This window comes from Pinus tabuliformis, chromosome J (genome assembly GCF_031772625.1).
Source record: "Pinus tabuliformis cultivar Carrire ecotype Pingquan chromosome J, CPIR1, whole genome shotgun sequence".
NCBI classification, from domain to species: Eukaryota; Viridiplantae; Streptophyta; class Pinopsida; order Pinales; family Pinaceae; genus Pinus; species Pinus tabuliformis.
The window spans coordinates 943,425,124-943,451,747 of NC_142295.1; the positions used below are offsets into that span (position 1 = coordinate 943,425,124).

The 26,624-nt window shown below is 38.7% G+C and overlaps 2 protein-coding genes across 5 annotated transcripts in view; one reads left to right on the plus strand and one right to left on the minus strand.

Annotated features, from left to right (window-relative positions):
- The window catches only part of LOC149229901 (mitotic checkpoint protein BUB3.1-like), a 349,473-nt gene that overhangs the window by 183,217 nt on the left and 139,632 nt on the right, over window positions 1–26,624 (plus strand). For 3 of the 4 annotated variants that reach the window (XR_016247977.1, XM_089378776.1, XM_089378775.1), the window contains exon 8: window positions 15,446–15,546. The exons of the other annotated variant lie outside the window; for it this stretch is intronic. Coding sequence is in view for 2 of the 3 variants with exons in the window: in XM_089378776.1 (XP_089234902.1) it covers window positions 15,446–15,546 (101 nt within the window). In the remaining variant the exon portion in view is untranslated. The remainder of the gene's footprint in view (window positions 1–15,445; window positions 15,547–26,624) is intronic. 4 annotated transcript variants of the gene reach the window in all.
- Window positions 2,585–4,285, minus strand: LOC149229903 (uncharacterized). The gene is made up of 2 exons (XM_089378778.1): window positions 3,099–4,285; window positions 2,585–2,975 (listed from the first exon to the last, which is right to left on the minus strand). Exons 1-2 carry the CDS (start codon window positions 3,555–3,557, stop codon window positions 2,772–2,774), a joined length of 663 nt encoding a protein of 220 aa, XP_089234904.1. The 5' UTR covers window positions 3,558–4,285; the 3' UTR covers window positions 2,585–2,771.

Sequence of the window (26,624 nt, forward strand, 5' to 3'; positions counted from 1 at the left end):
CCTGGCTCATCTGCTTCTCTTGCAATCTTTGCTAGGTTCTTCCCAAAGGTACCTGTTGCATTGCTGAAGGATGTGACCTGTTGATGTATCTGTAGCTGATCAGACTCCGATGGGATCACGCGTTCAATGCAATCAACCAGTCCATCTCTGACCTCCCCCCTCAAAGCTCCTGACTCCTTAGCTCTATAATGATACCGTGGGTTCAAAACATGCCCAGCTGCATGTATAGGGCGATGGAGTTGATTGTTCCATCTTTCATCAATGATTGCCCAAATGGGCCCATACTTTGCCACTCTATCCTTGTATGCTGTCTTTATTTGCTCCTTTGCTTGATCCATAGCCTTATAAATGAAGCCCATAGCCAACCTTTCCCCATCCACCAACCACAACACCTTAACTAGTGGCTCAGCAAGCTTCACAATCTTTGCTGCCTTTCTCCAAAAAGTTTCATCATGGACTTTCCTTTTCAATTCTCTGCCTTCTGGTTTGTTAGACCAATTGGTTTGATTCCATTCATCACTGGAAAACATCTTTTGCAAGTTTCTATGTTGGGAAAGCATAGATTGCAATGTCAAAAAATGTGTAGCAAATCTAGTGATGGCAGGCCTAATAATATCCTTGCCTCCAGTGTGTTTCCTCATGAGACTCAAAACCAGTGTATGATTGTAGATAAATTTTGTTATGCTTTTGGCATTATCTACAGTGTTTCTGACCCAATCTAGTTTTCCAATATCCTCAAGCATGAGGTCTATGCAATGTGCAACGCATGGGGTCCAAAAGATGGTCTTGTGTTTTTCCTCTAACAGTTTACCAGCAAGAACATAGTTAGAGGCATTGTCTGTGATGATTTGAACAACATTAGCCACCCCCACATCCTCAATAACCTCATCCAATAGCTGAAACAACAACTGGCCATCTTTTACCTTATCAGATGCATCAACTGATTTTAAAAACATGGTTCCCTGTGGGCAGAAGACAAGAAAGTTTATGATGGTACGGTTTCTTTGATCAGTCCATCCATCTGACATGATGGTACACCCTGTTCTTGCCCATGAGTCCCTGAACTCTTGCAAATACTCATTAATGGATTGAATTTCTTTCTGCAAACGAAACCCCCTTAGCTCTTGCATAGTAGGGCCTTTGAAGCCTTTTCCAGCAGCATGTATGGCATCAAACATAGGCTCATAATATGGTGAACGAGCAGCGTTAAAGGGGATATCAGCATCATACCACCATCTAGCTATGTAGTCACAAGCAGTCTCCCTCAATTCTTTCTTCCAATGGTCATCTAAAGTGGGCTGAATTTGACCTTTACTAACTTCAGGACCATGTGCATCTGATGGAGAGGAGGGAGTGAAATAACTTTTGATAGTCACATCACCCTTCATTCTACCCTTTCCCTTATCTTGAACAGAACCAAAAGAGGGAGGAACATAACGGAAAGGGTTGGATGCCTCAGTTTGAGGGATAGAGGAAGAACCCTCAAAATCATAGTGGGGGTTGGTAGCCATCATTCTTTGTATCTCCCTCTTCCTCCCAATCTCAGCCTGTATCTCTTGTTGCCTAGCCTTATCTTCTTTAAATTTTTCAAAGCTGGCCAACAAATTCTTTCTAATCTCCTCAATTTCATCAGAGGGACATGCGGTAATTTGGCCTTTAATCCCTGCCAAGTGTTGTTTCAGCCTATGAATCCCCCCAGGACCTGCCTTAATTTTCCTATGGCAAAACTTGCAACAGATCTGACTATCAACCATTTCAACATATGCCCAAGCAGGATCTTTTGCTCTAGGTGCCATTTTTTGACTAGGAAAACAATCTGAAAATGAAAAAAAAAAATAAAATTGATTCAATGTTCATTTATTTGACTAAAAACACTCTCTAAGCTTTCTTGATATGCACCTAAAATTTACTAAGCAAAAACAGATTTATAGAGGTGGAAAAAAATACCTCCAGGCACAAACTGCCTCCTCAAGCTTGCTCCAAAAATCAGCTCCTCAATGCTGCTCCAAATGGCTGCCTAAGAAGCTCCTCACTCCAGCTACAATGCTCCTCCAAGACTCCTCACTGCTGCTCCAAAACAAGCTCAAGAACTCCTCACTAATCCTCAAAGAAGACTCTCACTCAAATGCATAAGACTGCTGTGAGTGAATGAGAGCATTTGGCTGTCTTAAATAGGGTTTGGGAGGGGGAAATGGACCCCAAAAGCACTTAACAATTTACCTAAACCCTTTGGAATCCATAAACTGATTTTAACTTTACCAAAAATCCAAAAAAAAGTGAATAAATTTCATGATTTACGCTGCCCAGCCGTCGTTTCATTGACTCGACCAAGTCAATACGGACCCGGCCGGGTTGACCAAGTCAACTATGACTCGGTCTCCCGAGCCGGGTTGCTGGCCGGGTCATAAATTTTTTTGCTGGCTCGGTATGACTCGGCCGTTTCCGAGTTGAATCCGCCGGGTTGTAAAACAGTGGTATGTACAACAATTATCTATATTCTAGCTATTACAAACATACATCAAATTTTTAAGCATATTATAAAACATAAAACATTTAAGCATATTATAAAACATAAAACATAGAGCATATTATGATTTATCTAGCAAGTGAGCAACTGTCAACATTTGTCATGTCCAAAATTCAAATAATAATGTTTACAAAATATGTCACTTGGTCACCGCCAAGCCAAAAAGGTTCAAAATTCAAATTCACAAGTCTACAAGTCTAATGAGTAATCTATGACAAAAAGTAGTAGATTGTGAATATATCTACTAATCTCTCCTCCTTCCACCACGAATAGAACGTGGTGGCGGGCCTCCACGTGGTGGCAATGAAGAAGATGGTGCCTGTGGAAGTCGTGGCACTGACACTGATGAAGAAGAACCCCCTGTTGTTGGTGTTGAACCATGGAACCTAGGAACCAAGGGACCAGATGGGGGTGGGGGTGGTGGCATATCAACACGGTCATCATCATCCTAGAATCGCTCAAAAAATTCATGCAAAAAAAAAAAACACTAGTTAACAAAAAAATAAAAAACATGAATTAGAGAAATGCTTTATAAGGGAAAATTGGAAAATTCATACCACAATGGACATACCTGGATAAGAGCATCCTCTAATTGCTCTAGTCGCAACACTCCATCCTCCAAATTGGGCTCCTCTGGATTCTTGTCCCAAATCAACAAGTCTTTATTAGACTTTGCATCTTCACAGTAATGGGACAACAATCGCAAGTTGTAATGAACATAAACCAAGCTCTCTGCCCGGTCTAAATTCAACCTGTTCCTTTTAACACTGTGGATGAAAGAATAAGAGCTCCAACACCTCTCTGCAGAAGAAGTGTTTACCACCTGTGATAGCACCCGCAATGCCAAACTCTGTAGAAGTGGAGTACCCCCTCCATGCATGTTCCACCACTCAAGAGCAGAAAAAGTCTCTCGATCTTTAATTGCATGCATGCTCCCAAATGGACCAGTGTTGAGCGTATAGTTGCTCACCTGTCTCCGTACCAATGCAGCCTCCTCCTCATCAGGGATTAATTTACTCAATGCAGCCATATATTTTTGGTGAACCTCTTGATCTTGGTGTGGTTTTCTCCTGCTTCCCCCCAGGTGCTGGTGTTGAAAGCCATGATGGATGATAGTATTTAGGTGTCAAAACATATGCTAATGCATGCAATGGAACATTTAGCATTTCCCATCGGTTTTGCACCTCTACACGAATATAATTGTACAAGTTGATATCTCTAGGCTCAACAATGTCTTTAATCTGCCCCAACATGCTATCCATTTGCTCATACACCTCCCCAATTACTGGTCGATCTGAATCTGCAAACTTGATCATGTAATAAATTGGTTTGGTGAATTGCAAAACATATTTAACCTGTCCCCAAAAGTAACTGTCAAGAACAGTGTCCTTGACTGCATTAGCACCATCTATGTCAGTGTTAATTTCATCCCATGTTTCAGCACACACCAGATTAGTTAAAGCTTGTCTCACCTTCACTAGTCGCCTAAAGGTGAGGTAATAACTAGCAAATCTTGTCTTTGCAATTTTAAGCAATTGCAACTTGGAGTAAGTGCCATAGAAGTAGTTTACCCTTGTATGCCCTGTGATGAATTTAATGAGCTGCTTCCCTCTCCTGTAAACCTCAGCAATCCACCCACATTCTTTGTGTTTCACAATATCATGCATCAAAAGGTTCAATGTGTGAACCAGGCACCCAGACCAAAAGATGTGTGGATGAGTACGCTCAATAATTTTTCCTGCTACCTTACAATTTGCTGCATTATCTGTGATCACTTGAACCACATTATTCGGACCAACATCTTTGATTGATATCAATAGGAGATCTGCAATGTTTTGTGCAGATGCAGTGATGGAGGAGGAGTCATGGCATGCAATAAATACTGCACCACTAGAAGAAACACCAAGAACATTTATCAAATGTTGGTTTCTAATATTTGTCCACCCATCTGATACAATGGATACCCCAGAATCTACCCACTCATTTGTAAAACGTGTCAAAGCTCTTTGAACCTTAGCTTTCTCTCTTTCTAATAACACTGTTCTAGCTTTCTCATAGTTGGGGGCCTTGTATTCTTTTGGGGCTTCATTGATGGCCTTTACCATTTCATGCCAATAGGGAGAGCGAAGCACATTGAATGGTACACCGCAAGCACAAAGAAAACGGACTATCTTTCCATCCACATCATCCCTCCCAGCAACATTAAGGAAATCCCCTATTGTTCTTCTACCTCCAGAGCTTGCAGAAGTACCATGAGGAGATGAGCAACTACCAAATTTAGAGGTTGCACTTGATTCAGAATGAGTTTTTTGTTTCTTGTTTTTTTGTTGTGCAGCCATCTCTATTTGGATGTATTTTCTTCTTTCTTCAGTTGAAATGTTTGGGCAAATCTGTACCCCCACAGAACCCTTTTTTTCATCACTGTCCAGCACCCCACAAAGATGCCTCCTCAGACGGGTATATGAACCACAATATGGTTTTCCTCCATGACAACCATGAGGGCACACAAATTTGTAAGATCCACCACCCTTTCCCCCATCAAGTTTGGTCACATAGTTCCACAGGGGTGTTGATGTAGCTTTCCCATCTTGTGTTTCAGTGTCCCGTTCAGGTTCATCCCCTTCCTCTTCAAACCCTTCCTCCTCATCATACATTGGGTCACTCCTATTAGGACCATCACCACTGTCCTCTTCTGTTTCTTCCCTTCTATTCCTCACCTTTGCCATCATTAAAACCAAGAGTGGAATGATACATAGAAGCCAAAAGAACACCATCTTGAAATATGGATATAGGTGGTGGACAACGGCAACCTGTAAATAAAGGAGCAAGTAGAAACAATGGGAAAGAGTAGGAGAGGGAGGAGAAAAATACAAAAAAATTGTCAAAAAAACAAGGGAGTTTGGGGTTTGAACTTACCTCTTTAGCTCTTGTAGATGAAGTCCTCCAAGCTCTTGCTCCAAGCTCCTCCTCCTTCTCCTAGCTCCTCCTTCTTCACTCCTCCAAGCTCTCCTCTCTTCTCCTCTCCTTTCCTCTCTTCTCTTCTCCTCTCCTCTCTTCTCTTCTCCAACTCTCATAAACTCAAAGTGAGAAAATGAGGAATGAATGGGGGCTTTATTCTTTTCATTCCTCACCTTAACCTTACTCTAACCTCACCCTAACCCACCCCCTTAATGTTGAGTTAACATAACTTAAAAAAAAAATTAAAAAAAATGCGTCTTTTTTCCCTTGCGGCGCCCCCTTTGGCCGAAGCGTACGGAAGCGTGCGTGAAGCGCACGCTTCCTGCTCCGAATCGCCGCGCTTCGGCGACCCGAAGCGCCGTACGAAGCGCGCTTCGGAGCCTTGGAAGTGGCGCTTCGGAAATTCCAGGAAGCGTTTTAAATTGCCGAAGCGCCGCTTCCATAATTCCGAAGCGCGCTTCGTACGACGCTTCCTAGGCGCTTCCGTACGGGGCGCGCTTCGGAGCTTCGATCCGCGCGGGGGGGGGGGGCGCTTCGTGCAACACTGCTCTACGCACGATGCTTACTACGCGTAAAAATACGACAGTCAGAGACTCTCTTCATGAATAATTGCGCATTGACAATCTTATACCAGATCAGATACTCGTTTTCAGTGAAAATCGAAGATCGTCCTGAAGATGCTGATGACCCTTCACCCGGACGTGTTGATAGCAGACGGCAGTGTTTTGAGCAAAAACGTGAATCGGCTTTCTTGAAATTTGGTTCTCTCACTCGACGTGCGTAGATCAATATGTCTTGAAGCCGCTGCTTGTTCTTGTGCAAGGAAGCTGGGTATGATTTTGCTTACTGTTGATCTCATGTAGCTGATCCCACACAACTGAAACGAATTTTTCCTGACATAATAGAATGCTGGGCACTTTGCAAGTTCTGGCCCGTATGTGCAGCAGCAAGGATTCTGCAGGCAACTTGATCCTCTGAGTGTGGAAAAACTGTGGCTACTGGCGAAATAGGGTACGGATGATGGCCTTGGAAATTTAATAATCTTGCAAGCCTGAAAGGAAAAGATCACCCAAAGGAAATATATGCCTAAAACCAAGAAACTGAAAACCCTAATTGAACCTGAACAAAATTTTGAAACCCTAGAACAGAAAAATTTGAAACCCTAAGATAGCTGATTAATTTACAAATTTGGCCCCTTAACAGCCAGATTCATCAATAAGCACGGAAATATTTTAAAGAAATAAAGATTTTCAGATTTTCACTGTGAAGAACTTCAGAAAATCTCTCATGCAAATTAAAAATAAACTGAATGATAGACCCAGGATCAAATCCAATTGGGCTCAGCAAAAAATGCTCGTGGGAGTTGGCTGGTTCAGCCGAGAACTTCCCCGAACGCCCACAAATTTCCTTCAAAAAATGTTTTCTGCACAGCTCAAAACAACCATCAGTAAAGAGGGCAAAAATGCTGCTAGATCTCAGGAAGTAATGGAGATACCTGCCATTACTTCAGAAACCCTAACCACTCAAATCCCAGCAAGTGAACAAGATACCTGTGCTCACAATACTCTACAAAAAGCTATTATTAATGGCTGAAAATAACATATGCAGAAAATGAAATGATCTCACAGCATTTCAAGAGAGTAACACCAGCAAGATATGGACCCCAAAGTCTTCTTTTATTAACCAGAAACATATTTACAATAGAGCTTCTTCAGTCTCAGACTCGTAGATCCAATGATCTGAAAATGACCCCTAGCACCCTACTTAAAGGAAATGACTCCAACGGCTAGTTCGAGTGATCCATGCTGAAATGATCTCGACCGTTGATGAGGATCAAGACATCTCTTGATCTCATCCGTCGATTTATTAAATAATATTTTGCATGCATTCACTTAAAATATTATTATTTTATTAGTTAGGGTTTTTGCTTTATTTTTTAATTTTTTTATTATTTTTTATTTATTTCATTTTTTTTTTAATTTTATTATTTTACTATTATTTTAAAATGGATCATCGAACTAAGCCTTCGGAAACATCACCTAGGACCTAGGACTTAGGACTCATGAGGGGATTCAAAACATTTTTCGACCCTCAAGACACATTACATCATGACTTTTACAATTTACATCTTAAGGGAAAAAACCCCTTTAACATAGACCCTCACAAATCTCCCAGTTCTGCGACACAACTATAATCTAGCAGATCAACACACTAGGATTCTCCTAAAATTCCAATGACAAAATCCATCCCGGCTTTGGGGTCAGGTTTGAAGGAAAACTCTGCCGATCCATGGATCGGTGAGACAAAAAACCTTCCGGGACGTAGATTACCACTAGAAAGTTAGGTCCACCTAGGCAATTCACATACACGACTCATATCTGCTAAGATTATTTACAATTAATACATGCAGACTGGGTTTACAATTAGATTGATCAAGCTGCTGATGACTGCTGGATGGCACGAACACGCTGATCAGGTGCTGCCCTTTTCTTGCAAAGAAAAAGGGGGTGTACTGCATGGGTAGTTGACCAGTAGAGGTCAACATCTGGCTCTACTTGGGGACACGTTGCTGCTTGCAGGAATGTGAGAATCCAGAATCTGCATCCATACAACACAAAAATAAGTAGCGTCCATCCAAAATCATCATATACATTAAGCACAATAAAGATAAAAGCTCTTCATTTATTAACTATCTAAAGCAGAAACGAAAATGCGGAAAAAACAAGGAGTAGGGTTAGAAATACGATACAAAGGATGCCCTACGGCATCAGATGTGTTCAATATAGTGCATACTGAGCATTTGCCTGCTTTCAGGCAAATCTGTCGGCTGCTTGTCGGATGTGCCATGTCCAATTTTGCATATGGTAGGACTCTTTCCTATCCGAAAATCAAGCTGCTCACGGCCGTCTGATGCATCAAATCTTCTTCTTATTTTCTTTCTCTTAAGTTTTTTCTTTCTGGCAGGTTGAATCACTGATGACCTGGAACTTTCTGTTTCAAAACTATCAGATGAAGTATGCGTGATATGTCTTTCTTTAGCCCGCATCTGATCTTTATCATTCTTAAGTCTATCCGGATCACCTTCAATTAACCATCTTTCAATCGAATCAATAACCTCCTCATAATAAGATGGAGCTTGTTGCAGCAAATGAGAAGACTCCTGATCTGTTGATGTTACCTGGTTTCTTTCATCTTCCAATTGCTGAAACCTTTGAACCCTTATTCTAATGGCATCCATCTGTCTAGAGTGTTCAACCTTTATATCACCGATTTGTCTGGCATGATGTTCTTCCATGTCTTTTATGATTTTATTGTTCTTTTCCTTTATGTCCATCAAGTAATGCTGCATGAAATTTATTTATTCTTTATGATTCGCTTGCATGTCAGCCAACTGATTATTATGATTGAACGTCATGATAGTCATTTCCTCTTCCATAGTTAGTAACTTGTTTTGCATAGAGTCAATTTCCCTATCATGATCAGCTTTCATGGTCACCATATTTTCCTCTAAGACTGACATCTTGCTATGCATGTTTCCAATTTCTGTTTCATATTTAGTTTTCATGGCCTCAATTTCTTTAGCATGCTGATTTTGCGTGACCTCAATCTCCCTATTACGTTTTTCCAGGTGGGTGCATAAAGTTTTCACATCATTGACATAATTAGTTTGATTGATTTCCATATTTCTCACCAGCATCATTAGATCTCGTAAAATTTGTTTTTGCTCTTCCCTTTCATTGTCATTTGTCCCTGATTTTTCACTATCATGAACTTGATCTGCAATATTTCCGGTGGATGACACATTCTGACATGATGAATCGTCTTGGGATCTTTCAGCTGGACCTCTTATCAAATTACTTTCATTCTGTTGCACAATTTTAGAGGCAGAAGGCAAGCTGTTTGGATAACCATATCTATTTTTAAAAGCATCGACAATGTCTTCTAAAGAAGTGAAAGATTCCTTTGGAAAATTGTTAAACCAATTCAAAGCATCATCTTCTAAAGAAAGGACAAATAGACGCATTTTGATATCTTCATGATTAAACTGAGGGGATCTACAGTATATGATCATGATGCGAGTAAACAAGACTAGATGCCTTCTAACAGCGATTGGATCACCACCCGAGAAAATAGGTAACTTAGGAATGGCATCTTCCGGAAAATCATGGAGACGTTCAGTAAAACGACATGGCTTAAATGAATAATCCATGATGAATGATAAGGGATTAAAAGGATGATAGAACTAGATATCTGCTCAAGAAAATCAAGAGATGAAAACAGTGGAGTCGCCACTTGAACAATGAATCTGATTCTAGGATCCAAAAAGTAACCACAAGTAGATATGAGGAAAGCTTCTTGTCTGGGAAGAATGAGAAAGTGGAGTCGCCACCCAAACAAGAAACAAACCGAAGAGATGCTACTGATATGGCGAAAAATAAGGCAATAAAAGATCCAAATGATGCCCAAAAATGTTGAATCTGCCAGCTCAAATGAGAGATGAGAAAGATGAAAGATGATGATAAATGTCGAATAAGCCAAGGACAGAAAAAACTCTGTCCCCGGCAACGGCGCCAAAAAATGGTGGCGTTGCCGGGCCAGATGAAAAGATAAAAAAGAGAAGGAAGATTGTCGTTGAAACGCCGAGAAAACAATTTCCCCGGCAACGGCGCCAAAAAATTCAAAATTCAAAAAAAAAAAAAAGACTAAATTAATATCTAAAATCCTAAACTAAAAGTAAATTAAAATCTAATTAGAATAAAAATCAAAATATAAATCTAACATTAAAACTACGCATGACCCTTTTTTTTATATATTTAATAAAATCTAAGAAATATGAGACTATGTAAAACAAAATATATAAAATAAAGCTAAATCTAAGATAATCTAAACAAACAAAAGAATTTCGAATTTGTTAAAAAACCTAAAAATAAAAAAAATAAAAACACGCATAATACAAATGGACTACCATAACAGGCTCAGGCGTAAAAAAAAAACGAATGCGTGGAGAAAATCTCGACAGGGATAAAATGACTTAAATCGTTTTAGAACTTACCTCATTTACCTGGCCCATTGAACGATTTCGATACCTGGATCCTCCGCGTGAATGAGATGTGGTTTCCAGCTCCGGACGCGGTGATTCGAAAGAATTTCATGAGCGTACTCAGATTGATGGCCAGCTGCGTAAACACTATTCGATGGGATCGAAGCTTATGGCGGTTGGAAAACGCTGCTTCCCCTGTTTACGATTTCAATGCCTCTACGCACGATGCTTACTACGCATAAAAATACTACAGTCAGAGACTCTCTTCATGAATAATTGCGCATTGACAATCTTATACCAGATCAGAGATACTCGTTTTCAGTGAAAATCGAAGATCGTCCTGAAGATGCTGATGACCCTTCACCCGGACGTGTTGATAGCAGACGGCGGTGCTTTGAGCAAAAACGTGAATCGACTTTCTTGAAATTTGGTTCTCTGACTCGACGTGCGTAGATCAATATGTCTTGAAGCCGCTGCTTGTTCTTGTGCAAGGAAGCTGGGTATGATTTTGCTTACTGTTGATCTCATGTAGCTGATCCCATGCAACTGAAACGAATTTTTCCTGACATAATAGAATGCTGGGCACTTTGCAAGTTCTGGCCCGTATGTGCAGCAGCAAGGATTCTGCAGGCAACTTGATCCTCTGAGTGTGGAAAAACTGTGGCTACTGGCGAAATAGGGTACGGATGATGGCCTTGGAAATTTAATAATCCTGCAAGCCTGAAAGGAAAAGATCACACAAAGGAAATATATGCCTAAAACCAAGAAACTGAAAACCCTAATTGAACCTGAACAAAATTTTGAAACCCTAGAACAAAAAAATTTGAAACCCTAAGATAGCTGATTAATTTACAAATTTGGCCCCTTAACAGCCAGATTCATCAATAAGCACGGAAATATTTTAAAGAAATAAAGATTTTCAGATTTTCACTGTGAAGAACTTCAGAAAATCTCTCATGCAAATTAAAAATACACTGAATGATAGACCCAGGATCAAATCCAATTGGGCTCAGCAAAAAATGCTCGTGGGAGTTGGCTGGTTCAGCCGAGAACTTCCCCGAACGCCCACAAATTTCCTTCAAAAAATGTTTTCTGCACAGCTCAAAACAATCATCAGTAAAGAGGGCAAAAATGCTGCTAGATCTCAGGAAGTAATGGAGATACCTGCCATTACTTCAGAAACCCTAACCACTCAAACCCCAGCAAGTGAACAAGATACCTGTGCTCACAATACTCTACAAAAAGCTATTATTAATGGCTGAAAATAACATATGCAGAAAATGAAATGATCTCACAGCATTTCAAGAGAGTAACACCAGCAAGATATGGACCCCAAAGTCTTCTTTTATTAACCAGAAACAGATTTACAATAGAGCTTTTTCAGTCTCAGACTCACAGATCCAATGATCTGAAAATGACCCCTAGCACCCTACTTAAAGGAAATGACTCCAACGGCTAGTTCGAGTGATCCATGCTGAAATGATCTCGACCGTTGATGAGGATCAAGACATCTCTTGATCTCATCCGTCGATTTATTAAATAATATTTTGCATGCATTCACTTAAAATATTATTATTTTATTAGTTAGGGTTTTTGCTTTATTTTTTAATTTTTTTATTATTTTTTATTTATTTCATTTATTTATTTATTTATTTATTTTACTATTTTTATTCATTTTTTAATTTTTTAATTCATTTTAAAATAGATCATCGAACTAAGCCTTCGGAAACATCACCTAGGATCTAGGACTTAGGACTCATGAGGGGATTCAAAACATTTTTCGACCTTCAAGACACATTACATCATGACTTTTACAATTTACATCTTAAGGGAAAAAACCCCTTTAACATAGACCCTCACAAATCTCCCAGTTCTGCGACACAACCATAATCTAGCAGATCAACACACTAGGATTCTCCTAAAATTCCAATGACAAAATCCATCTCGGCTTTGGGGTCAGGTTTGAAGGAAAACTCTGCCGATCCATGGATCGGTGAGACAAAAAACCTTCCGGGACGTAGATTACCACTAGAAAGTTAGGTCCACCTAGGCAATTCACATACACGACTCATATCTGCTAAGATTATTTACAATTAGATTGATCAAGCTGCTGATGACTGCTGGATGGCACAAACACGCTGATCAGGTGCTGCCCTTTTCTTGCAAAGAAAAAGGGGGTGTACTGCATGGGTAGTTGACCGATAGAGGTCAACACACCCTAAAAACAGTCCCTTCAATTGTGGTTTAGACTTCTCCTTCTTCGCTGCACTAGAGGCTCCTTAAACTTGACTTTTCTTCACCTTTTCTTGGCTATCTTTCTTCGCTGATTTCAGAGGTGTGTTGGTATGTCGTTGGAGTGGACAACCTCTATATATATAGGACTTCCCCTCCTTTAGGCCCACTTGAGGCTGACTTGAGGACAGTAGGCCGACTTCATTTTTCTTCTTTGGTTTTGCTCCTTTGAAGATGTCGTTGCATGGAGAGGACTTGTCTTTGCTTGGAGGGATATTCTTTGACTCTTATACAAATATATACATGGTGTAACATGCCCTTAAGGGTCTTCAACATTTTCTTTTGACTCTTTGACTCACCTATAGCACTTTGACATGTGCTAGACCTATTTCAATGAGCAAGAAACTCATTGATAAATATAACAAAAATAAAATATCTTTTCTTGAATAAATACAAATATCAAAAGTACATTTATGAAGACTGAACCTAGTTACACTTTATTCAACATGGAAGACTTTTATTGGAAGCTGAATTGATTTTCCCTCCTGCCAAATCGAATTTCTCTTCTAAAGCAACTGCACAGTCCTTTGCGCTGCCCAACTGGGAATAACTCGGCCTCTTCCTGCTGCCTCTTCAGATCTGGAAAACTTCTCCGGATCTGGAAAACTTCCTCTCATTGTCTCTGCTTGCTCACTAAAGCTCGAACCCTCCGGCAAGTGACTGCTGCTACTCTAGAAAATTGGATTCTCCAAGTGAATTTGGTGTCATCTCTATCACCACATCAATCCGTTCTTATATCTTCTTGTCGGAACTCCAACGGCCAAGATTAAATCTTAATCGATGGCTCAAATCATTTTTGGATCGATCCGTGTGAGTTTCTAGAGAATTCACACATTGACTTAATTAGTTTTGATTATTTAACCAGTTTTCCTAAGTTTAGATTTAGGAAACATTAAAAAGTAGACTAATAATCTAATTATCTCTAGGTGGAATTTCCATACAATTTTTGGGTTTTGGAGATCTCATGCATTCTAGCCTCTCCACCAAATTTTGTGGCTAGAACACATCCGATGCTACAAAAAATAACATAGAATAGGAAGAGACATCAGACATTGGAAGTTGAAACCAAAGGTCACGACATCATTGTTTATATATGTATGCTTGGATTAATGGAAATCAATGAAGGTTGCATTTTTCCTCCCATCGATCTCCATCACAATCGAATAGTAGTGACTTATATTGGACTAACTGTTTGAATAGATTCCTATTCAGTCGCCTTTTGAATCTGAACTATGAATCTAATCTCTTTATAGAATGCATGCAGGTGTATCCCAAAGTGTTTCATAGTGCTTTTGAACACAGCTGTGAAAGTCTAAAAAACCTATTGAGAAAGGTTTGCCTTTTAATATAATCATCATAAACAAGAAATATGAGGAAGATAAATTATTATAGAGATACACATTCACCTAGTAGACTCTTTATGGACCTTATTGCAAATTGCAAATAGTTACATTTAAGTTTAGTAAAGGTAAACTGCATTTTTCTCATGCTCAAGCTTTTTCATAATTGGTAAGTGCTGTGCATGATATTATATACTATATAGTATAGGCTCTTATGCTTACAAGCAGCTACAAATGTTTATGGTGTATTCCAATTTTTTTTTATGCATTATTTTATATAATATATATTCTTGCCATCCTCAACCAGATGACCTATGAAAAATTTGGGGGTGCGCTTTAGCTGACCTGTTGATGTGTCCCCCTGTCCCTGCTGTTCCCCCTTCCTGAAAACCAATGCAACATAGGATATTTATGATCACCCAGATAAAATTTTTCTGCTTTTATATGGAATTGTTATGGAAAGTTTAAATTGCATTGTTTTGTTTTGAATCAATCATCTTATTTAGCTAATTCATGTTAATCTGTGATTCAATTTTGTTGTTAATATATTGTATTCTCTCATTTCTTGTTATTTGTTATCTACATCTTTCAATTGCATTGTATGATAAAATTTCTTAATTTTCATGTTCCCTGTACTTGAGTGATATATTACATTTAACCTGATTTTCTTTCTTGTCGGTATATGCTTGATCTCTAGGCTTGTTTTTGATATATATTTGTGTGTGTGTGTGGAGTGTACTAGCATATGTAGTCATTGGTTGTGCCACAAGCATCTTGCTGAATATGACCTTGTGGGATCACCAAGGATTCCTTTGAGCTTGATATGTTTTCATCTCTTTGTTAATTTCTGCATACTTTCTTTATATCTCCATGAAAGTTGTGGCAAAAATGGGAACCTGTAGGGACATAGAAAGTGTCAATACTCAAGACAAAAGTGCAAAATTTTGAATAATATCTTGTCAAAAATCAATGAGTAGAAAAGGTAGAGTTGAGACTTGGGAGGCTAACATAGTTATAAAGAGTGTAATAAATTTCAAGTTTTAGGGAATAAATATTGGCTTTACAGTTTTTGATCAAAACTTTAATCCAGAATACTGACAGCATGTGGGAATAATTTGAGTCTGCAAAAAGTAGCGAAGGATTAAGATTTTTATGTAAAAAGACAGTTATATTTTGTAAGAATACATGTGAATGTTTTATAGCAAGGAAGTCTAGTGGAATGCAATTTTTTTGATTTGAAGAGGTAATTCATATTTATTCTTTTATTTGTTTTATGTGATTTTACAGTACCCGAGATATAATTCCAGTATTGCATCCTTATCATATAATAGAGATGGCCAGTTACTTTCTGTTGCATCAAGCTACACTTATCAAGAAGATGAGAAAATGTAAGACTGCTGATCAAGTTTTGTTTGTTTGTTTGTTTTGTGTTCTGGAATTTTTCGCTAAATCATTGCTTTGTTTTCTTTTCTATGCTTTCTGTTGTTGGCAATGGTTTCTAATTGTATGATTTCTGAATAGTTGAAGCAAAGCTAAAGGTGCAGGGAAAAAACACTAGTCTATCAGTTTAGAAGTATTACCCCTTGTTGCCTCAATATCTAGCAAGCCTTGTGAAAGGCCTCACAAGGCAAGAACCAGACCAAGATGCAACAATGAGGTGCCTGTCACCTTAGCACTCCACCTTCTGTGTTTTATTGGAATTCTACCTCACGGGAGGCTTCCCAGTTTCTCACCTAAAGGATATTCCAAGTCAATTGGCTCAAGGTGATATATGTTAAAGGCTAAGAAAGGCACTTTCTTTATCGTTTAGGGCACATTTCTCCATGTAAATGGAATAATGCAATGTTGAAAATATTGGTATCGACAAAATATCGGTGAGGGTCCAGAAAACATCTTATTGGCAATATCGGCGAAAATATAGGCAAAATATTGGCAAGCATAAAAAATATTTTTTTTTAAATTTTTCAACATAGCTGATATTTTGCCGATATTTTCAAAATATCGCGATATTTTGCTGATATTTTGAAAATATCGTGTTATTTTCAAAACAGAAAATATGGCGATATTTTCTCGGTGATATATCGTTTTGCCGAAAATATCGCGATATTTTCGAATATCGCCGATATTATCGACAGTGGAATAATGTACCATAAACAAAGTCTTGAAAGAGAACTTGATACCTAGGGTTTCAAGATATGCTCAACAAAAGTGTATCTAGGCATGCAAGAATAAAGAAAAGGTTTACTTAATGATGGTATCAATAATAGGCGATGGCAAACCATCAAATAAGCCCTAAGTTGAAGCTTTGTGTAAGATTAGGGTTTTATTAGGCCATAAATTACCTGTTGATGATGTCAGCTCTACTAGGGCAGTTTTCACCATGAAAGAGGCTAGATTTTGAGTTTGTGAGGGCAATCAAGGTGAATACAAGCCAAAGTAGCTCCATCGACTTTCTTTGAACTACCCTATTTGAATTCGACCCTTGCCCTAGCCTAGCGCCTTGCCTTAAAGGGCCTAGGAAAATAGGAAAGGAAGAAAAAGTTAAAACTTTTGATGAGTTTTAACAACCACAAAAATCCCAGTGCCTTTCCCTATTTGGGTGATGGAGTCGTAGGAGCTAAATTTAAACAATATCATATTCATGCATGGAGTAAGGGGGAAACCCTAGTTTGCACTTTCAAATCCTAACTCTCCTTTAATGACGGGAGACATTAATTAGAATAAAGCTCTCTAGGAGGTCTTCTAGGGAATTCAAGGAAAATATATTTAACATTCAATAATTTCCCAATATTTTTCAATAAAAATATGCATTTAAATTTTAGATAAGGTAAAATAGAAAACCCTAGCAATATTTCATCACATGTAAAACCATTACAAATCAACAAATACACTCACAAATTTTATAAGAAATTGTCTTCTTTCAATCCCCAAAAGACATCTCCAATACATAAAGTATTCTCCAGCAACAATAGCTACACAAAGATCACATCTCCACAAGTAGCAAGTAGCAAAGGCTAAGTCTATCTCTCTCTAAGGAGGCCAAAAGCCACACAAGTGATCATGAATAAATGAATGGAATGATTGTCCTTTTATAAGAGGTCTATCACTTCCGTTAATCTAACTAAAAGCCCTTAAACAAGTTTTATTTTGAGTAGACATAAAGTAAATGGGTTACAAGCCAACTCAATAACTCAACAAAATAAAATATGCCAACACTTGCCCACTTGTGTGAGTTGTAAGGCCTCTCTAACCATGACATCTTGACCTTTTAGGGCTAAAATGCTTCAAAAGTGCAATACAAGGGCAAGATATGTCTCTAAGTCTCATGATCAAACACAATTTGAGGAATGGTCCTTAAATAAAGTCTCAAAATGTCTCCATGTGTTCAAAAGCTAGCTTTGGGTGCCTTGTGTCATCTCCATGGCTACCATCTGGACAACATAGTGTACTCTCTTTCCAATGTTAGGGCTCCGTGAGGTAATACAAGCCCTCCCTAATCATCTAGGGGATGATCATCATCATCTAGGCTCTGTATCAAGGCATGCCCATCAAGTAGTATCACAACAAACTTGGGGGCATGCTGGGTTTGTAGGGTGCATCATGAAGAATCTTCAATGCCAACCAAGATGTGCTTAATGTTCTGGCATTTGAGGGTGCTTTGGGGTGCAATTGACTGCCAAGATCATCAAAGTGCCCAATAATTTGCTGTAGAAGGGCAACACTACATTTGCAAGGTCATCATGCTCTTTGAAAGTGTAGTATGGCATGGGCATCATGAGGAGTATGAATGAAATAGTGCGCCCTTAATCCCTTAGTTGCTCTGTACAAAATCACTTGGCAAAACCATCTCAAACTAAAGTGAAAGAAACCATTCGTTAGAGGCAATAACCATGGATGCATCAATGTGGGCCATAGTTATCTGTTAAGGGCATAATAAGACTTCAAGCAAGGATACCTTCATATATATAGCTAGAACAAGTCTCGTAAAGGTGTTCCCTACCTTTGTAGAGGTGGTTAAGTAATCAATCCTATTAGGTGCTTCCAACCTCTAATGGGAGGTGGCATTTCCAAGTCAACCCTTCAATTCACAGGTGTTAGTGACAATAGGTGGCAACGAAGGGGAATGACTCAATGGTTAAGTGCTAGGGTTAAGGGACCAACTGATAGAGGTCCACATCTTGAGTGTATAGATCTGTGTTGCATGGGTACCCGCACTCGGGGGTGGGGTTCTCGAACCCATCCCGGGTTCCCGCACCCAAGTACTGGATTCAGGTACGGGTTCTTCCCAGACGAACCCAGAAGAACCGGGTTCTTCCATAAAGAACCGGGTTCTTCAAAAAAAAAAATTGGGTTCTTTTCCTTTAACGGGTTCTTGGGTTCTTGGGTTCTTTGGGTGCTTGGGTTCTTGGGTTCTTCGGGTTCTTCGGGTTGGGTTCTTTGGGTTCTTCATAAAAAAACTATATTAAAAATATAATTAATAATATATAGTTGGATTGAGGTTAAGAACAAAGTGCATACATTTGTTGTAGGAGATAGATCACACCCACAGACAGAGGAGATCTATGCAGAATTGCAGTGACTGACAGGGTTGATGAAGGAAGCAGGGGATGTACCTGATGTGCACTTTATGCTGCATGATAAGAAACAGGAGCAGGTGGTAGTGATCATCACATGATGTGCAATAGGAGTGGTGGGAATCTGCATTGTTTTACAAGAGGAAGAAGCTTATATTTTGTTTGTGCTTTTCAGCAAGTTGTAAAGACCACTGAAGTCTCATCAAAAGCGCAAGAAGTGCATATGTCGTAATTGCCACTATTCTGCCAAGTTCATAAATGAGGTCACCATGCAGGAAACCGTCCTGAGTGATTTAATCCACTTCATTATTTCCTCAACTCTGTTTTTTTGGGATTTATATTGAGGCTTAAGTAAAATAAGTTAGCTGGAAGTGCTATATTATTCTGTTGGTGTCTCTACAAAGGGAGTGGAGGTTTGAGGACTGTTTACTATTTTCATGTATCATGCCAAAGGCTATATCTCTCTAGGGCATTTCTCAAGGACAAGAGCCCATACAACAAGTTTGAAGTAGCATGGGTATTTTCAAAATTTTTAGGTTGAAGTTACATCAAGATATTCAAGTGAACAAAAGATGTGAGTGGACTGTCGACCTCCTTGGATATATGATTGCAGAGAGCTTGTCTGGGCAAAATAGGGATCGCGCTTTAGTTAGAGACCTTTTTTTTTCCTTGGAGCTTCAGGTAATGACTTATAAATAGCAGTAAAGGCATTTTCAGAGACACTCTTGTTCTATTCTTGTTCATGATGAGAAGTGTTGAAATTCAATTCTCACATAAATACATATAAGATGTAGATGTATGCACACAAATCGATGCATACACATAGACATACATTAATGGACATAGAGAGAACAGACATTAATGGACATAGAGAGATGCACACAAGAATTATAGTTTATAGCTGTAATGTATTATTCCATATGTTGGCTTGACAAAAGACACTTGCCAGCAAGCTGTATAATTGACTTTGTACTGATTTCATGTGTTTCATTTTTGGATGAAAATATGGTGCAACTCTAAATTGAATAAGTTAATTGCATCAAGCAACAGATGTTATGCTTGTATGTATAAAACAATAGTTAATATCTTCATTTTTTTTATGGTAGCTAATACTGGGGACTTGTGTTTGAGGGTCAAACAGGTAACATAACAATTGAGAAAGGTCTGAAATTCTGTTGGATTTGGAAAATAAAATGAAAGATAAGCATAGGAAGAGAAATTGGAAGCATGGAAAAGGATGGACATTATAGCAGTGTGATCAGACAAACAATGATGCCTGCAATGTTAATATGGCAATATAGAGTTAGGGAACAAGTTTGACCTGCAAAACTGTATTTGATAGGATGCTTGCGTGGTATGCAGTTTCGTGGAACTCATTGACAGCAGGATATGCTGACCACAACTGTTGCATGGATGCGTTCCAATTTGTGGCAGAATGCTTTGGTTTGGCATAAATCCAAACCACGTGATCTTCACTATTATTCTGAAGGCATGTGCCAGACTGCCATCAGATGAAAATGGTAAGCAGGTCCATTTATGCATTATCAGAATGGGTTTGGAAAAAATATACAAATTCAAATTTCATATATATTATTAATTATATTTTTTCAACTTTAATATATTTCATATATATTATTAATTATATATATATAAAATATTAATTAATAATATGCATGTTTAAATGATTATCATTAAAGTTTTCTTGTTTAAAATTTAAAGTTGAAAAAATATACAAATTCAAATTTCATATATATTATTAATTATAAATTATAAATTATAAATTTATAAAATATAATTATTAAAATTTAATATTATTATATTACCCGACAAACCCATGCACCCTGTTTCCAAAAATGCCGTCCCCGTCCCCGTCCTTGCACCCACGTTTCCTGGCAACATAGGTATAGATGTAATGGAGGGAGCAATGGTGGAGGAATGGGTTACCCCTTTCCTCAGCATGCTTGTTCCACCCTTCTGGTGCAACTTTTACTTCTTTATGATAATGCTTTTATATGGTGCATAGCTCAAGGGTCCAAGCAAGTTTTTTATGATATAACAATTATTTTACCCCTTAAGATGAGTTGTTTTTTCGCTCATCAGGGTTGGGATGTGCAAGGTATCCTTATGATGATATTGAGCATCAAGTGCTCAAGAATTGAGTGATGACTAATGAGGGGTGTAGTGTTGAAATTGTAGCTTGAGAGGTACTCCCACAACCCGTGGGGTACTAAGTTATGTGGAGTTGACCCATGAAAATAAGCTTTCGTTGGGCAAAATACTCCAAGCAGCGAGTCTAAGCCAAAAGGTATGGGCTAAAAACCCAAAACAAATCATTGTTTATTCTAATTATTGTTGTGGAGGCGCCTTAATGGAGTTAAGAGCCCCTAATCTAATAGTTAGAGAGCGTATAAATATAGGAGACCTAGGTGAGGTTTAATCACATCATTGCAATTCATCTTCTGATTATCACTAGCCAAGAAGTGTAGCCGCAGTTATGAAGTGGAGGAAAATTTGAAGTCTATTTTTGTGTTTGGAAATCCATTTGTCCTAGAGAACGAGGCCGAAAGTGTTCCTCCTATGTCTAGTATTCTGGCAAACGAAATCCCATGTCAAGAAGGCAAGATGGGGAAGCCTTATCTCTGTCTTTATTCTAGGCCGAGTTCTGTCTATGGTTTTGGAGAGGGTTGTAGCCCTAAATCTCTATTAAAGGAGGACTGGATGGATTGTTAGAAAGCTGCTATTGTGGCCGAGTTACCTTAGATCCATGCACAAGAGATATAACATAGGACCGAGGCTAGAACAATGACTACAGGGTATGATAGAAAGGTCTGAGTTGAGGTGTAGATGTTGTAGGAGATCTGTTTCAGGGCCGAGTGACTTCATGTCTAAGTTGAGGCCAGATGAGGGTTTATGGGTTAGTGGTTTGCTGAAGATAATTGCAGAGTTATGTTGATTGAATCTGTTCATGAATGTTGGAATGAATAGTGTTGTAAGAGGGCTAATGTACAATGGCTTGGAAGGGATAATCTACTCTGAGTAGCAGACCTCTTTAATGCTAATTGTACAATGGTTTGGTGGGCAAGTCTACGATGAGAAGCTGAGCTACTTGGAGTTGAGTATACACGCATTTGGAGAAGAAAATACCCTTGTGATGAACTGGTATGCAGAGATATTGAAGGAACAAATTTCTCTATGTGAAAGGTTGCAAAGGACCTGCCAGGTGTCAAGTCAAAGTGGACTGAAAGGGCTAATATGGAAAGGACATATTTATTCTTGTCTTGGGTAGATTTGTTGATTTTCTAGTGCATTCATGACTAGTATAGTTTAAAAAAAATGATAACTACTTCCAATGGTATATTCAATATTCCTTTAGCATTCCAATCATTAAGTGGCTATACATGAAAAACTTCAACCATTCAATTTCATCAATAGAGCAGTAGAGACTACAATGAACAGTAAAAGAAGAGACAAGAGATACCAAAAATTAGGCTCACAACCAAGGAAAATTCCACAAGTGGAAAACCCAACCAATCTTTTCTTATGGGAGAGAATTTGTTCATCAATAGTACATCAAAATTATTCCAACAAGATTCCAAATCTGACCTCAATTTATTCAAGTCAAAACCAGTGAAAGATGAGAGAGAAAGTCAATTTTGGTCAAAGAATACGTCTGCAACTATAGGGCTGAATTTCGTCTTATGGAAACTCTGAACAAGAGGCTAAAACTTGGTCAACACCTTAGTCAACGCACCTTTGAAATAGTTCGGTAAAAGTCACAATCATGCCTATGGTCAACCTAGGTCAATGACCTTGGAAACATGTCAAAATCTTGGTCAAGTCAAGGTAATGATCGTTTTCAATCTTCAACCCTCCAAGATAGTCAAACATATGCCAAATAGCCCAAGTCAATGCAAGTCAAAGCAAGTCAAAATAGATAGAAAGATGCTGGTCAACGTTGGTCTGAAATGTCTCCTTGACTCCTTCGCACGTGTGGATTAACCTCTGCAATTTTAAGATCGAATTGTGTGTTGATGAGATGCCAAAATGAGCTCCAACAAAGTCATATATATATGTGGTTGAGGAGGTGCCTTTTCACACGTGTGCTGACTTAACCTTCTTGAGGCCGACTTGGTCAAAGTCAAAAATATGAATTGTCCCCATTATTTTCCAATGAAAATACTGATCGTAGCTACCCAATTTTTCAACACTCACTCTTAGTTAGGAAGGTACTTTTCATTCTCTCTCAAAATCAATTACCCCAACCAATCCATGGGCCTCTCGGCTCATAAGTTAAGGGATAAGCACAAGTCTCTCTCTTTATCAATGAACCAATCCATAGGTCTCCTAGCCCACAACCTAAGGGTGAGATCATTAGTTTCATCATAAGGAAAGATACATAGCGTCCAACACATCCCACAAGCCACAACCCCATGACATCGAGGTCAGTACCCCACTGACTAGTGGGATTAATCATTGAGGCCAAACCAATCATATGCACAGGGTACATCTCCCCAACCAATGCATAGGTCTCCTAGTCCACGACCTAAAGGAGGAAACTTGAATCAATCTCCCTGACCAATCCATAGGTCACTCGCCCTCAGCCTAAGGGAGAGATCACAAAATCAATGTCCTCAACCAAACTGGTCTCCCGGTAAAAACCTAAGGGATCACTCCATGCCTCAAAACCAAGCTCCCCGACCAGACTCACTGGCCTCCCGGTCAATTGACCTAAGGGAGTGACAATCTTCCCGACCAATCCATAGGTCTCTTGGCCACAACCTAAGGAAGATTGCCCATCATATGATGTTGTACAATCAATGCTCCCTCTCTCTTAGAGAGGGGTTCTCAACAACTCCAAGTTGTTCTCTAAAATATGGAAACTTCATCCGGGACAACAACTTTGTCAACACATTAGCAACCTACTTATCAGTAGGGACATACTTGAGCTTCACAGATCCCCTTTGGACAATATTCCAGATATAATGATACTTGATCTCAATGTGCTTCGACCTGTCATGAAACATCGGGTTCTCATAAAGCTTCACATGGCTTTGATTATCACAATATATAATGGTCGATTCCAACACTTGATCAAACAAACCAACAAACAATTTTCGGAGCCGCACAACTTCAAAACAAGCTGAACATGCAACTATATACTCAGTTTCAACTATACTCAGAACAACCTAAGTTTTTTTTCTACTAGACCATGAAATCATAGCGGAGCCCAAACCAAAACAAAATCTAGAAGTGATCTTCCTATCATCAGAGCTTCCAACCCAATCAATATCAGTAAATCCATGTAGCTGCCATTCTCCATTAGAAGCACATCTCAGACCATATTCAATGGTGCCACACAAATATCTCAAAATACATTTCACTACAACCCAATGCACATGTCGAGGCTCAACCAAGAATCGACTCAATGTATTTACAACATAACAAATATCAGGTTTAGTGTTCACAAGATAGTTCAATGAGCCAATCAGTTTGTGATACATCGAGGGATCAATCAAATCAGAGTCACAGTCCCATAACTTTTTCAAATTCATCACTATAGGAGTGTCCATGGGCTTACAATCCATCGTGCCAAATCTCTGAAGGATCGAAATAATGTATTTGCCTTGGCCAACAAAGATTCCATTAGGCTTTTGTTAAATTTCCAATCCCAAATAGTAATGCATAAGACCATTTTCCTTCATTTTAAACTCATAAATCATCTCCCTCTTACATTGGACAATCAAAACTTCAACCCCTGTCAGAAACAATTCATCTACATACGATAGTAACATCAAGGTCTCACCTTTGACAACTTTGAAATACAAGTTTGGATCATCATCTCTCTTCTTGAAGCTAAGACTCAAAAAATAACCATCAATACGAGAGTACCATGAACGAGGAGCCTGCTTCAGCCCATACAGGGATTTCTTCAATTTGCAAACATGTGTTTCTCTATCATGGACCTCAAAACCTTGATGTTATTCAATATAAACTTCCTCTTCAATGACCCCATTTAGAAAAGTAGTTTTGACATCCATTTGATGCAACTTCCAACCTACAATAGAAGCACAAGCAATGACATATCTAATAGCGCACCTAGAAATGAGAGAAAATGTGTCTTTGTAATCCTATCCCTCTTTCTGGGAGAATCCTCGAGCCGCAAATCTTGCCTTGTACTTTTGAACACTTCCATCAGCAGCGTGATTGATTTTGTAAATCCATTTTGAAGTCATGATGAACTTTCCTTCAGGTCTTGGCACAATTTCCCAAACATCGTTCTTCATAATAGATTGATATTCTTCAGTCATAACATCTTTCCAAACTTGATGCTCAATAGCTTCTTCATAAGTAGATGGATTAGACTCAATAGTGTTACACATCAAAGTTGTATAATCAAAGTACTTCTTTGGCTTCCTGCTTTCCCTGAAGGTCCCACGAGGTCTTTCCTTCAGCTTCCTTCAATGTTCTTTCAAGCCAGGCAGGTCTTTTTCGAGTCTCAAGTATAGTGGCTCTTGGCGATTCAACAATTTCATGATCATCAGATTCTTCATGAGGATCTTGTTCCATCGATTCAGGTTATTTAGAATTTGATTCCACATTCTTTAGAGCCACTTGTATCTCATCATTAAAGTCTAAGTGTGAACCCTTGGAATTCCAGAAAGCAAAACCTTCATCAAAGATAACACCCTTGCAACTTTCAATATAACGTTATCCTGGTACGTAGACCCTAAAGGCCTTTGAATCTTCACTATAGTCAACAAAAGTTCCTTTCTTCTAGGAAGGTTCCAATTTTGTCCTTTTCTCCTTGGGCACATGAACATAAACATGACAACCAAAAATTCTTAAATTCTCAACATTTGGTCTCTCACTTGTGAAGACCTCTATAAGAGTCTTGTAGTCCAATATTTGATGTGTGCATCATTTTTTAACATAGACAACAATTCTCCCAAAAGAAACATAGGCAACTCTTGATCATGAAGCATGGGCTTGGCAACTTCCATAATTGTCGTGTTCTTCCTTTCAACAGTTCCATTTTGTTGAGGATAGTAGGGAACTATCAACTCCCTCTTAATTTCAACGCCTCTGTAGAAATCAATCAATTCTTTGGATACATATTCTCCAACATTGCCAGAGCTCAAGGTCTTAATCCTTCTTCTTATAGCATTTTCAACTTGTGCTTTGAATTCACGAAACTTCTCAAATTCTTGATCCTTGTACTTTAGAAGATAAATCCATGTTTTGCGTGAATAATCATCAATGAAATAGATATAATACAAGTTTCCACCCAATGTCTTGTCAGACACAGGCCCACAAAAATCAGAGTGCACAAGATTCAAGATTCCTTTGGATCTACTATCACTGTTAGTACATCTTCCTTTCTCATTTTTCCCAAGGGCACATCCCTTGCAAACACCATCATGATCAACCTGGATTTCCAGTACATGTTTAACAAAATATTTCATTCTAGTTAATGCTTTATAGTGAATATGAGCATTCATTCGATGCCATAGCTCACAGAGATCAGTGGTGTTATGTAGCAAAGCTTGAATTGAATGTCCAAGGAGACGATATAAGCCTCCAATTCGCACATCAATGACCTTGGCAGATTCAAAAGAGGCATCCTTCTTCTATACATAACTTGTACATCAACAAAAGTAATTCTATATCTTTTGTCTTCAAGAGATGAGATGGACAACAAATTCTTCTTCAAACCAGGAACATATAATATATTGTTAATGGACACATTACCTTCTAAATCCAATTGCAAGGATGATGAGCCGATCCTTTTGATTTCGTATTTTCCATTGTCCCCAAGTTCAACCCATTGAGCAATCTTCTTTTCCACCAATTCAGAGAGATGACCATGATTCCTAGTGTTGTACCTAGACGCA